Raw genomic sequence first — 14,487 nt, 5'->3', positions numbered from 1 at the left:
TGTGGCGCTGTGAGCCCCGCACCACTCCCGGAAGCGGCCAGCACCACGTCCCTGAGGTTCCTGTGGGAGTGGGTGGGGCAGAGGGCTCCTCACGCTGCCCTCAGCTGCCAGCACCGCCCCCCGCAGCTCCCATTGGCCGGAAACAGGGAACCGTGGCTAATGGGAGCTTTGGGGGAGGTACCTGCAGGTGAGGGCAGCACATGGAGCCCTCTGCCCCCACGCCCTACCCCAGGGACGTGGTGCCAGCCACTTCTGGGAGTAGCGTGGGTCCAGGGTAGACAGGGAACCTGTCTTAGCCCCGCTGTGTGCCGCTGCCACTCCAGAGCTGCTCAAGGTAAGTGGTGCCAGGCTGAAGCCCACACCCCAAACCTCTCCTGCATCCAACCCCCTGCCCTGAGCCCCCTCCTGCCCTCCGCACCCCAACCCCCTGCCCTGAGCCCCCTTGTATACTCCACACCCCTCCTCAGCCCCAACCCCTTGCCCTCAACACCATGATTTTATAGACCTCTATCATATCCCCCCCTTAGTCATCGCTTTTCCAAGCTGAAAAGTCCCAGTCTTATTAATCTCTCCTCATATGGCAGCCTTTCCATATCCCTAATCATTTTCTGAACCTTTTCCAATTCCAATATATCTTGAGATGGGACGATCGCATCTGCATGCAGTATTCAAGATGTGGGCGTACCAGGGATTTATATAGAGGCAATAGGATATTTTCTGTCCTTTTATCTTACCCTTTCTTAATGATTCTCAACACTCTGTTCGCTTTTTTGACTGACACTGCACAGTGAGCAGATGTTTTCAGAGAACTATCCACCATGACTTCAGGATCTTTCTTGAGTGGTAACAGATAATTTAGACTCCACCTTTTCATATGTATAGTTGGGATTATGTTTTCCAATGTGCATTACTGTGCATTTATCAACATGGAATTTCATCTGCCATTTTGTTGCCAAGTCACCCAGTTTTGAGAGATGCTGTTGTAGCTCTTCGCTCTCTGCCTGGGACTTAACTATCTTGAGTAGCTTTGTATTATCTGCAAACTTTGCCACCGCACTGTTTACCCCTTTTTCCAGATCACCGATGAATATACTGAACAGGACTGCGCCCAGGTCAGGCCCCGGGGGGACACCACTATTTCTCTCTCTCTCTCTCTCTCCAATCTGGTTACTGAAGAAGAGCGGAGGAGCCTGAAGCGCCATGGCGCCAGGCCGAGGTGGCCGAGCAGATTCAAGGCCTCCCCAGGGTTGGCGCGTTGTCAGGGACAAGTCGGTTTAGCGAGGCAGTTCCGGAGCTGCTGAAATGAGGGACACATTGAAGAGGCTGGAGCCCAGCCGTTGCCGGTGAGACAGCGCGCTCCCTGCTCCAGCTCGGAGGCGCCTGGCCCGGGGACCTGCGAGGAGAGCGAGAGGCCTGGGCTGGGAGCGGAGCGGTCCCCCACCGGGCCCTACCTCCCTAGGCAGCGAGCCGCCCGCCCCGCCTCTCCTCGCCCCCGGCAGCGCGTCGCTGAGCCGGGATTCGGGAGTGCCCCGGCCAGCGGGCCAGGCCACGCTATCGCGCGTGCGCGGCGGCCATTTTGGCGAGCGGTGCGACGTTGAGTCAGTTGCCGGTGGCAGGACAGTCTCTTCCCGGCGGCCGAGACCCCGTAGTGCGGCGGTGAGTGCGGGGCGGCCGGCCGAGGGGCAGGGCTGGCCCGGCCCGGCGAGAGTAGCAGCCCCCGGTGTGAAGTGGGCGGCGGTGAGGCCTTCCCGTGCTGCGGGGGAGGGGGATGACTCTGCAGTGCAGCCGCCTGCGAACTGGGCTTCAGCCGGCCTCCCTGGGCTGGGGAACCCCATAGCCTCTCTCACGGGACTGTGGATGTCCCCAGCCCCTCTCGATAGGTCGGGGCGTAAGGGGGCTGGGCAGGGCCTGCTTCTCTTCCCCCCGCCCTCTCAGTGAGCCGGGGTGTAAGGGGGAGGTGGTGGGGACTTAGCTCCCAAGTTCCTCTCGTGTGGGGGATGAGCTCTTCTCTGTCCCAAGATTTCTCTCTCTGGGAATAGGGACTTTGCAAGGAGAATGAGGGGGAGAAACCTGTCCCAGCCTCAACACTTGCCCAGTAGGTAGAGGCATTGATCTGCTCCATTACGACGACTTCTGCTTTGATAGAATTCATTAAAAGGGACCTTTTTAATCAGGTTTACTTATCACCTGTCAAGGTGATTCCTACGACCCCCTTTTAATGATCTCATCAGTGAGATTCATGTATATTAAAAACTTAATTACAACATTTTAAAAAAAACCCTTTTATTATTGAGGGCTAATTACTGTAATTAGTACTTTTGTACATCATTTTTCAATGTCTAAGTGATATGTGTAGTTATGTTCTATGAACCTATTCTTTGTATTGATTAGGTTTTTTTGTTTTGTTTTGTTTTTACAGTGTAAAATACAAGCAAGATGGTGAGTTACTATGCATGAAATATATCCCTTTTGGTGCCTGAGTTCAGCAGTATCATTAAGCTCTCTGCAGCTAAATTACTTTAAATAACAGAGGCCCCAGTCTTGAAAATACCTATACATGTGTTTAACTTTACCCACCTTAAATTGGGATTTTTTACGTAAATTAAGCATGTGCAGAAGTGTTTACAGCATTAGTTGTAAAGCTTTGTGAGGAATACAATGATTGGGATAGGGATAAGAGGAAAAAGTGTTGAAGTAAATTAAGCACTCATCCCTTGACTAGTAACAAAAGGTAACTAATACAATAATGGTAACAAAACTACCTGTAATGCTATACACCTCACAGATATTAAACTGAAATCACTATGTTACTGCTGAACATGATTGCCAATATTACTGAATAAAGTTTGTTCTGTTTAAAGGGAAAAAAATAACGAGTTCTGTTATGTTTTTGTTACAGTCTCGAAGATATGATTCCAGAACTACTATATTTTCTCCAGAAGGTATTGTTCTGTAAATGGGAACCACATGACCAATCAACTTCTATCCTTATGCCTCCCCAAGAATTTTAAATAGCAACTGAAATATGTAGAGGTCTTGAGTGTTGACAATTTGCCTGAGTTCATCTGTGACACAGAAATCAGATCTTCCCATTAAGAGGAACATCCAAAACTATAAGGGATTTCATGACCATAGTGGAGATATGCTTTTAATTTTAATGCAAATTGAGATAATTTTAAGAATAAAGTATAAAAGTTTTTCTATCTAAGTGAGATCTGCTTCTTTACATTTCTTTTTGAAGGCTCTCCAGCTTAATTTATATATGGTTCTTGCCTATTCCATTGGCAGTGAATTACATGCTTGTGCCCAGAGGGGCTGACTGCCACCACCCTTTTGGTAGTAAGTTTGAGTACGTTTTTTCAGTCCTGCTTTAGGAAAAATTCAGTGAGATTTTGCAGTAAACTTTGTCAGCTGGAGAGTTGCTTGTGCGAGCCTGGATACATCCCCAGTTTCCAGAAAGACAACTGCATTCATCCTTATAGCTACGGAAACAATGCACAAAAGTATGAATTGCAAAAGCATAAGAATTTTCATGTAGAAACAGACCCAAAGGTTTATCTACTCAGTATACTGTTTCCTTTTGTCAACAGTGTTTAATGCTGAATGCATCAGAGGAAGGTGTTAACCTTCCAAAATTCAAACCATTCTTCAGTACTATTTTTTATATATATATATTTGGTTATTTTTTATTCAGTACTCAAAGTACACTGACCTGTGGCCCCCCCTCCCCCCCCAAAGGTACCTGTTCAAGAATCCAGCCTGAAATACTCTAATTGAACAACGCTGCACAGACATTTAACAAAATGCTTTATTTAAACTGGAAAATTTGTGTTTAAAAAAAGATTGTACATCCTAGGCAATGGAATAATACAAGGAAAACATCTCTTGGCTATTGGCTAAGCCCTAACACATGAGTATTAATAGCCCATACAATAGTATCCTACCTAATGTAACATTTGATACTACTTATTCATGGACGTGTCTAAAACTCCTTTTTGAATCTTGAAGAGTCCATGTTTTTTGTCTCAGTTTCTACTTCAGTTAGTTTTGTAGATCAGGGTTTCTCAACCCTTTTTTTTCTGAGGCCCCCCACACCATACTATAAAAACTCCAGGGCCCAGTGCGGAGAGGAGGGGGCTCTGGGCAGGGGGGCTCGAGCCAGCTCCGCACAGTAGGGTCTGGAGAGGGAGCACCACCACCACGCTCTGACGCAGGTCAGCAGGCCACCCACCTGCCTGTGTGGATTGTGGGGAGGGAGGCGCAACCAAAAATTATAACTCAGTGGTGGGGGCTCAGCTCCAAACGTTTGAAAACCACTCATGGTGCAGGGAGGTAGTAGATAGGGGCTGTGTGCGGGCAGAGGGGTAGCTCAGGGTGTAGGGAGGGGGGTAGCTAGGGGTTGTGTGCCAGGAGGCCTTTCTTGCGGTCTCTGTTCCCCGAGGGCTCTGCCAGCCATGGAGCCAGGTCCCCCAGCCCAGGCAGCTCTGACCGGCTGTGTGAGCAAAGGGGGCTGGGAGCTGAGAAGCAGCTTCAACCCCCTGCACCAGTAGCAGCAGGAGATGAGGGAGCACTGCAGCTGCCTGCTCCATGGCACCAGCCAGAGCAACAGCTGTCCTGCGTTGCCAGGCTCTGGCTTCCCACCTCCTACCTGGCCAGGGAGCAGCAGCAGGAGGGGGGTGTTGCTGCCCCAGGAGTGCCCTGCTCTTGCACTGTAGTTTCAGGGGGGCAACACCCCTGTGTCCCTCCAACTCTGCCCATGGGCTCAGGGCTTCTGCCCCTCTGGAATGCAGCCCTGCTGCTCCAGGCTTCAGCCCTGTGGGGGGTGCTGAGGATCGGGACTTCAATCCAGCAGCTCCTGGCTTCAGCCCTGCAGGAGGTGCTGGGGCTCGGGCTCTGGATTTTATCCGTGGGGCCCTGCAGACCCCTGAAAGTGTTTGTGGACCCCCAATTGAGAACCACTGTTGTAGATAACTTGCATTTAAAATTCTCTGTAAGGGCAATGCTTATTTCTATCTGAACCTGCCACTGTGTGTGTTCATTGGATTTCCTACTTGATTCTGACCAATTAACTTGCCATCAGTGACAGACCTAGAACCTGATCCTGTGATGATGTGATTACAGTGAGAGTTGGTTGAGTTATGCTTTCTTAGTATGTTGAATGAGGTGCTCAACACCTTGTAGGATTGCCCCTCTTCAGATTTAAATGGTTGAATTTACCAATTGAAACCTCTTTTCCTAGGTCGTTTGTATCAAGTTGAATATGCTATGGAAGCAATTGGACATGCAGGCACTTGCCTGGGAATTTTAGCAAATGATGGTGTATTGTTAGCAGCAGAACGGCGCAACATCCACAAGCTTCTTGATGAAGTCTTTTTTTCAGAGAAAATATACAAGCTTAATGAGTAAGTTGAGATGTTGGTGAAAGATGTTTACTGCTGTTATAATTGCTAATAGGGTATTTAATTACCTCTGTCATTCAAACAACATAATTAAAACTGATTTTCTTTGTTACTTGAGGAGTTTTGAGTTCTTGAGTGAAATTATTTTATCAGTGTTAGCTTTAATAGCTTTCAAAAATTATGGTTAAAGCGAAACCTTTTTCTTTTTTAGACAGAGTAACCCATATGTTAAAGCTAATATGGGAATGTTTTTTGTAATGGGAGCTCGTATTTCCCAATACAAGGTGCTATCACTGCATTAGCATTTATGTGATAATGCCCAGTCTTACCAAGTACTATGAAAAAGCAAAAAGTCTTGCAAAAAAATCCCCTAATCTTTTAATCAAGAGCAGTGCTCTCTGATTCCCTCATTTCTCCTAATTTTCAGATTCGCTCTTGAACAAATTTATCCGTTGCTTCTATTGCTGATAGGTTTTCATATTTCAGTGATGTGCACTCTGTTGCATACATTACCTTCCACTTCCATTGTTTTTCTTCATTTGCTCTCTGTTCTATTTTAAAACTGAACAATTCTGCGCATTATTTCTGCAATAGCATTGGTCCCTGCTTTGTTCAAATGTAATCTTTAGTTTGTATAGGCTGTAAGTCACATTTCAAATCGTGCATTTGTTCTATCTTTTGTATTTTCTGTGGATATGAGTAAAGCATGCATTAATATTCTATGACATAACTCTAATAGAGATGATCCATATCTCCATTTCTCAATCTCTTTTTTTCTAATTATTCAGATTTTTTTTTACCAGTGTTATCAACAAGAATCATACTGTGGATTGTTTTCCACTCTGCCCAATGAAGGTCTGGATACTCATGTTCACTGGAGTTTTGCTCGTTGCATGTGAGGCATAAGTGACTTTGTCCTCTTTCTCCCTCCCTTTCTTTCCCAACCCTGGGGGCAGCCAGGGGCTTATTTAGCAGAGGGAAAGAACTGGGTTATTCAGGAATCCTGTTACCTACAATCAAAGGAGTGATTACTTTTGTGTCTGCTCCTACTTTTTTTCTCTAAATCCACTACCTGGATTATTTTTCTACTTTTGTATTTGATCCTGTCTGCTTGAGCAGTGGATATTTTATAGCCATCTCAAATTCAGCAGGAGAAACACTAAATTTAAGCTACTTGGCACAGTTAAGGTTATGCAATATTTTTTGTTAAAAATAAATACAGCTAAGAAAATTCTCATCTGAATCAGCTGTTTCTCTCAAATTGTTTTTCCAGTAACAATTAACCAGATTGTAAGTTGTGCACACACTGAATATCTTCTAGAACAGTGGTGTCCAATATGTTCGCCACTAGCCACATGTGGCTAATAGGCTACTGAATTATGTCTAATGCATGTGGCTTTTTTATAATGTGGCTAATAAGAAAAATTCAAAACCACAAGTGTGGCTAGCATCGAATTTCTATTGGACACCGCTGCTGTAGAATCTCCATTAATAAGAATTTAAAGTTTTGTTTTAGTTGGTCATTGCACCGTATGTTTGACCCGAATAAAAGGTTATGTCAGAATGTTAAAGGTGGCCTGCAAAATGGTAATGTATATATGTTTCCTCTAGGCACGTCCAGAGTGTATTGTCAGTATCTGGAATTTAATAATCCGTGGACTAATCCTCATGTTTGTAGAATCATATGTAAATGTATAACTTAATGAACCATTTCAAGATTGCTGTTGTACTGTTATGGGAGTGGTTACAACATGTATCTGACAAATGCAGTGGCAAGAGCTTATGGTCTTTTTTGTTTTACAGTGTGTGGGTTTGATCGTAGGTATGAAACTGTGTTCTTCCTCTGAAATGTTGCATAATGATACAGCTATTGCTCGGGAATGAATAACAACCCAATGAACTTGTGTATTTATATTTCAGGGATATGGCTTGCAGTGTTGCAGGGATAACTTCAGATGCTAATGTTCTAACAAATGAACTGAGACTTATTGCACAAAGGTATGGTTACAGATATTCTTGTAGCTTTACTTAAAAGCTGTAACGTGTGATAATAAGGATTTAAGACTAACCCTGACTTCAAATTCAGTCCTCTAACAAGGAAAGTGTTTCTCTTTTTTTGTTCTCTGTATATGTATTAAAGATTAATCAAACAAAAGGAATAAATGTTCTACATTTTAGCCCCTGCCCATATTAAGTTTTGCTTTTACTTTCATGTATGGTTTTGCTTATGTGAACTAAAAGGAGTAGGTCTAAAAGAGCTTTAACATTTACCAGAACCTTACCAATGGTTTTAATGAATACTTGATACCAGTCAACAAATTGAACTCTGGATCTGCTTATTTTATAATTCTTGTTTACTATTCTGGTCCAATTGTATAAATGTCATAAAATGTAATGCCTTGCATGTGAGCCTCCTTTTTGTGGCCTATATATATGGAGCGTATATCCAACTTTAACACTATTCAGATAATTAAATATACTAGCAGAAGATAAATTTGTTCAGTTTTAGACGATTTGGCAAACCAGGCCAAGAAAATGGAAAATAACAATCTGTCAAACTGCATTTTACATTATCTTGTTATGTATTCCAGACAGCTCCAGTTTATAGCTGAATCTCTAGTCATTTAGAGCAATAAAGGAAATAATATCATTTCCCCCGTTTGTTTACATTGGATAAAATAGATAACCAAAATGCTTGGATTACATCCACTAAGAATTTAGCCTGTTCCAGTGAAATGCTAATCAATTTATTTCAGAGTAACAGCCGTGTTAGTCTGTATTCGCAAAAAGAAAAGGAGTACTTGTGGCACCTTAGAGACTAACCAATTTATTTGAGCATAAGCTTTGAGCTGTAGCTCACGAAAGCTTATGCTCAAATAAATTGGTTAGTCTCTAAGGTGCCACAATCAATTTATTGTTAATGTGTTAGAGGTAGTTTTTGTACTTTACTTCGGAAATGTCCTTTTTAAAAAATGAAACACCTTTAACTACTGGAAAGCTAGGTAAAGACCTAATAAACGTGTGCAGCTTCAAGGTTGTCTGATTCTTTAAATAAGGAAATAATATGTAATCACAGAAAGTGTTCTCAAATATAAATTTGGTTTCTGTTAAAGAAACATTTTATTTACCATATCACCTCATGGAGTACAAAGCCATTCATATATTTTAAACTATGTTTGCATACTATCACCCAGAACTGTGAAAGGGTACACTTTCATTATACCCAGGGATCTGGTCCATTTCTTTAATACTTTTTTCTTAATTTATTATTATTATATCTGTAGTCTTATAGTAAATTTACAGACATTGTGATGGTAATGTCACAAGTAATACATTTTTTTGTTGAAAATTAAAGTTACAGGCATGTGTACTCTTTACTAAATTGCTAACCTCAATCCTTTTTGGATAACTGATTACTTGTTATTCCATTCTTTGTAAGATTCATGCTGCATTTATTTTTTAATTTTTACAATACACCTGTCTTGCCAACGTGTTTTCTCTCCTAATTTATCCTGCTCCAAAAAGATTGTTCCAGATTCATTGGTCTGTGATCACGGGCCATCATCAGGTAGTATACTGAGTCCACTCACTCTTGTGACAAATGTACAACCTAATCATTGTGGACAAATTCAAAGTGATTTGTTTTTTATTAAGTCTTGTGAAACAACTTTAACAAACATTTTCCGTTCATAAAGTTTAGTAATAAAGACACCAGTGCCAGGGATTTTGTTCAATGACTTGTTTTATATTACCTTCTGCTCATTCTAATCCTTCCATTAGCTAATTTTACTTTTCATTCCCCTCTTGCAAAAAAGTAGTTTCCATGGAGGTTGCTATCACAGCCACATTGCAAATTGGCTGATAAGAATTACTAAATAATAGGGGGGCATAGTACTTTATGCTGTGGTACCAGCTGTGTGTGTTTTGGGATTTCCATTCTCATTCTGATAAAACTGTGAATCAAAGTAATATCTTATGCATTGCTGTGCTGAGCTCTGTACCTGAATCATGGAGCTGACAAACGAAAGGAGTATTTTGAAAAAAATATTATTTTTGATATTTCTTTTGAATATTAGGTATCTATTGCAGTATCAAGAACCAATTCCTTGTGAGCAGTTGGTAACAGCACTGTGTGATATCAAGCAAGCTTATACACAGTTTGGAGGTAATAAATGAAACATATTTGAACTTTTAAATTTCTAAAGAATGATTTTATGAAGTTATTTACAATACTTGGTTACTGACCTGTAAAATTGCTAAGTGCAAATGACCCCTGAAAAATTGCCGAGGGAATTAACTTTTGTTTCCAAATGATGACACTGCAATGATTATAAATTTATAGATACTAAATTTGCTGATATAGACACAGCCATTAATCACTGTTGAAAAGTTGGTGGCTGAGATGTAGGGCTTTTTGAGCACAGGAACGCCCTGAATCCCAACAGGAGGAAATTAGTTTTGTGTATTTTATTCATTTATTAAATCTAGGACTCATATTGTACCAGTGTAACTATGTACCAGCAGCTGTGGCTAGGGGCATCAGTCTTCCAACACTTTTTTTTAATTATTAGTGTAGATGAGACAACATGGTTCTGTGACTGTTAGACGACAATGTTATGGGCTAGGGAGTGTTTCCAAATACACAGAACGGTGATGTTTCCACAAACACAAGCAATAACAGTGTTAAAACACAGAAGACCCTAGCTGACTGATAACCTCCATTATATTTGTAGTGTGACTTGACCATTAATGTACTTCTGGTTTCTGGAGCTCTTATGCTATAAATTTAAGGATGGTCATTGAAGATTTGTTTTAAGATACTAAGGTGATAAATTCCAGTTTGTTTACATGGAAATAAATTGCTAGTAGGGTAAGAGATTGAAATAAGACACTAGCAGCATTCTTTTCTTAGTCACATCTTAGAAGGAAACAATAAAAGGATTTATAGTAGAGCTTATCTAAAATACCAGAAGTACAGAGCAGTCTATTAAATCCTAGCTCCGAGGAAAGGATTTAACATTTTCCTTGACTCTTTTTTTAAAGCAGCATTCAGGACCAATCTTGTTACTAAATTTAGATGACTAATACCCTTGTATTTTAACAGGAAAACGTCCTTTTGGTGTTTCATTGCTGTACATTGGCTGGGATAAGCATTATGGATTTCAGCTGTATCAGAGTGATCCTAGTGGAAACTATGGAGGATGGAAAGCTACATGCATTGGGAATAATAGTGCTGTAAGATATTTTTTCTTAATAAAACAAAATAAATGAACTTGTCCATGGATAAATAGTTTACAGTTGGACTGTACTAACCACAATTCCATATTCATTACTACTACAAGCAGAAATAGTTGTAAAACATTTCCTACAGTAATGTTAATGCCAGCAGTATTCATGATCTCTGACATCTGACACAACAGAACTTTAAATTGCCTGTATGCATTGCTTTGCATTAAATAAATTTCCATTCTTTGTCTTACAGGCAGCTGTGTCAATGTTAAAACAAGACTATAAAGAAGGAGCAATGACCTTGAAATCTGCACTTGCTTTAGCCATTAAAGTGCTAAACAAAACCATGGACGTTAGCAAACTTTCTGCAGAGAAAGGTAAGCAATATTGCTCTCCCATATTTAAAGGTGAACTTCTTTTAACTCCTTGCTGCTGAAAAACCCAAATACTTGCTGTAAAAAGATTACAATAAACTGGATGTTTTTCAAACAATTGCTTTTTAGTCAAAAATAAGTCTGTGATAATGGAGTTTTAGAGAACAAACTAGTGTATTATATTGCCACACAGGGTAGTTGTAGCTGTGTCAATCCCAGGATATTAGAGAGACAAGGTGGGAGAGGTAATATCTTTTATTGGACCAAATTCTTTTGGTGAGAGAGACATGCTTTTGAGCCACACAGAGCTCTCTAGCCTCTCTCACCAACAGAAATTGGTCCAATAAAAGATATTACCTCTCCCACATTCTCTCTATTATATTGCCACTCAGTTTCGACAGTATAATAGAGACGGTGGACGATGGCGAGTTGTGCAGATGCAGGAATTACTTACTCTCAACCTTGAGCCTGTGGAACAAGAACGTGCTTAACTTTGTTTATATGAGCAGAGCCATCCCTAGGGTATGGTGAATCGGGGTTACTGCTGCAGGCCCTGTGCTTTGGGGGGCCCTTTGCTTCATGGCAGGGGGGCAAGGAGGAGCCCTGCTATCAACCTTCTCCTCCTCCCAGTGCCTCTGGCCTGCCAGCGGGCCCTGCCAATCAGTGCTTCCTACTCCCTCCCAATGTGGTCGATCAGCTGTTTCCCAGTGTCTGGAGGTGCTGGGGGGAAGGGGAGAGGAGCGAGGGCACAGTGAGCTCGAGGAAGGGGGCAGAACTGGGTGGGAAGGGGCAGGGGGGGAAGAGGTGGGGTGGGGGTGGGGCCTTGGGGAAGGGGCAGGGGGAGCACCCCCCAGCAGATAGAAACTTTGTGCCTGTGTCCCAGGACCTGCACGCCTCCAGGGACAGCCCTGTATATGAGAGTAGTCCATTTATTTTTTTTACTACTCACATGAGTAAGTAACAATGTACAAAAGTGTTGACAGAATCAAGGCCTTAGGCTGAGATTTTCAAAGGAGACTATTTTGAGTTTGGTGCCTAAATCCCTCGGGCTCCTTTGACAATCATAACCCTAAAGAACCTGGGCTATTAAATATTACTGATTTTAGGTAAAAGTGACAATGCAAATATTTTCCGTCTGTTTCAGTTGAAATTGCAACATTGACAAGAGAGAATGGAAAGACAACAATTAGAGTACTAAAGCAAAAAGAGGTGGAACAGTTGATAAAAAAACATGAGGAGGAAGAAGCAAAATCTGAGCGTGAAAAGAAAGAAAAAGAACAAAAAGAAAAAGATAAATAGAACTTGAAATCAGGAATTTTATAGATTACATAGGACCTGTTTCAATGAAAGATTTGGATTTCCACTTCATGAAAGCCTGCAAATCTGATGCAGTGGAAAAGCCAGAAATATTATTTATTGAGCCAGGCCCCTCAGTCATTATAAAATTTAATACTTGATTTACCACTTCTTGCATTGAATTACTATTACTTTAATTCTGGAATTCATTTATTTCTTACATCTTTTTGTTTTGTATTAAAGAATAAAACGTGAAAAGAATGGTAATGGGTATTTTATTTCATCAGTAACATCTAAATACACTGATTCTTGAGGGAAGTTAAATATTTTAAACCAGTCTAGAGCCTAGATGTGGCTACTTGGTAAATAACAGAGTTATGACACTACTGTGAAAAATAAAGCCATTCAGAAACTTAGAACACGTTTATAGAACATTTCCTATTTAAAATTCTAATACTGAATGAAAGTATACTTGTCACACAAGATTATCTATAATTTTTTGGCATATTAAATTTTATAATATTGATTAAGGCTGCTCCACTAATATTCCTGTAAGCAGCAAGAGTACTTCTAATTAGTAGTAAATACTGTTAGTTTAACCTTCCAGAAAAGTATACACTTTCAAATAAACTAATTGCCCAAGTTTAAATGACCAAGATATCAAAATAAGCTATTTTCTCACAAGAAAGGAACATGGCCCTCCCTAAGGAAGGTATTTGTAAGAAAAAGTAAACTATCTTTAAATCAACGACTTCCACAGAACTTAAGCTGTTTGACTGTTTTTTGTATTCCAAGGGCATTAAACACTTCTGTTTTGTTTTCATGCCCTGGCTTGATGCTAATGGATTTTCTGACATTGCAGTGAAGTATTAAACCGCTCCCAACAGCTGTGTCCATTTGCTTTAAAATGTTATGAAAATACTTTTAAAAAATCTGAATAAGCTTAAATCAATGTGCAGTGCTCCTCTTTAATACTCCTCACTAAGTACTGATAAACCAGACAAATTATTGGGAGAGGTAGAAAACCAAAACCAAAAAAACTAGCCCAAACTTAAAGTTCTACACACTAAGTATGAAATAAAAATCCATATGGAACAAATATTATACAATGAAGTCCTACAACTTAGAACAACTAACTTTTCCTTCAGTGCTAAAGGGATTTCATCTAGGGTAAACAGCCAAATAGGTATTGTATAGGTGGTGATGTGCCTTTTTACTGTCCTTTCTATTCAATAGTCTCAATTCTCTGACATCCCAGAATTTTTAAAATATTTAATAAATATTTAAAAAATATTTAAAATTGTTCCTTAACTGAGGGGCTTTAACTGATGCATTTCAAGCTGGTCGTTGGGCCTTCATTGGTCGTTGGGCCTTTAGTTTAATATTCACTCTCTCTTATTGTTCCTCTAAAGGAAACCAGGTTCACAGGATTGAATTTGATCTGAAAAAAGATAAGTTCAGTTTCATGTGTCATTTTATTTTGTATAATCTATCCCAGATAGTTTTGACTGGTTAAGTACCTCTTCCAAATGTGGCCAGAAACAACCCACAGTCTGAACAAAAGTAAGTTTATGTAGCCTGTTGCCTCAAAGAAACATTAGAATTCTGTCAGATTGTTTCCAAACATCCTGCATTAAAAGTTTAAATGATTTGGGGATCATAACTATAATTTATTTTAAGATGAGGCATTTGTGTCTATCTAATAGATAGCATTCTTCTTGTTTGTTTTTTAAGACTTATCTAGTTGATACCTGCACATTATACTGAATTCTTTCAACTTTTAGTAGCACATTATATATCAAAGTGGACTTAAAAATATTTTAATCCCAAGGTTTTACATTAATTGGATTTATGTACTGATTTACTATTAATTATAACTAAGTGTAGTTAAGAGTAGGAGGAATTTTTGATATTCTGTTTCAGCTTTAACCATAAGAGCAAGTTTGCTGAAAAAATTAAATCCTGACTAAAACTGTTCATTATATGTAGACTAATGCAAAGAATTAAATTCCCTTCATTATATATGGGCATCATAAAAATGAAGCTTAAACTCTTGTACATAATGGAGTTGCTCCTGGTGCATTAATCTAGACTAATGTAGAAATTCCAGAAGTTTTGAGCCTTTTCACTTTTTAAGTTCACAGAAGCACACATATTACAGTAATGGGGCCCATATAAGTACCTAGTTC

The 14,487-nt window shown here is 40.4% G+C and overlaps 1 protein-coding gene across 2 annotated transcripts; it reads left to right on the top strand.

Annotated features, from left to right (window-relative positions):
* Positions 1-1,527: 1,527 nt before the first annotated feature.
* On the top strand, positions 1,528-12,559 carry PSMA4 (proteasome 20S subunit alpha 4). Of its 2 annotated transcripts, XM_073303537.2 has the most exons (9): positions 1,528-1,656; positions 2,420-2,439; positions 2,900-2,942; positions 5,240-5,402; positions 7,320-7,397; positions 9,476-9,564; positions 10,504-10,634; positions 10,882-11,005; positions 12,147-12,559. In XM_073303537.2, exons 2-9 carry the CDS (start codon positions 2,437-2,439, stop codon positions 12,299-12,301), a joined length of 786 nt encoding a protein of 261 aa, XP_073159638.1. In that variant the 5' UTR covers positions 1,528-1,656; positions 2,420-2,436; the 3' UTR covers positions 12,302-12,559. The 2 variants fall into 2 exon arrangements, with proteins under 2 accessions (XP_073159638.1, XP_073159637.1); XM_073303536.2 differs by lacking the exons at positions 1,528-1,656; positions 2,420-2,439 and having other exon boundaries at positions 2,885-2,942.
* Positions 12,560-14,487: the final 1,928 nt, after the last annotated feature.

Source organism: Lepidochelys kempii, chromosome 10 (genome assembly GCF_965140285.1).
Source record: "Lepidochelys kempii isolate rLepKem1 chromosome 10, rLepKem1.hap1, whole genome shotgun sequence".
Classification (NCBI taxonomy): domain Eukaryota; kingdom Metazoa; phylum Chordata; order Testudines; family Cheloniidae; genus Lepidochelys; species Lepidochelys kempii.
The sequence above is the reverse complement of the archived record's forward strand: the minus strand, read 5'-3'. Positions and strand labels throughout refer to the sequence as shown.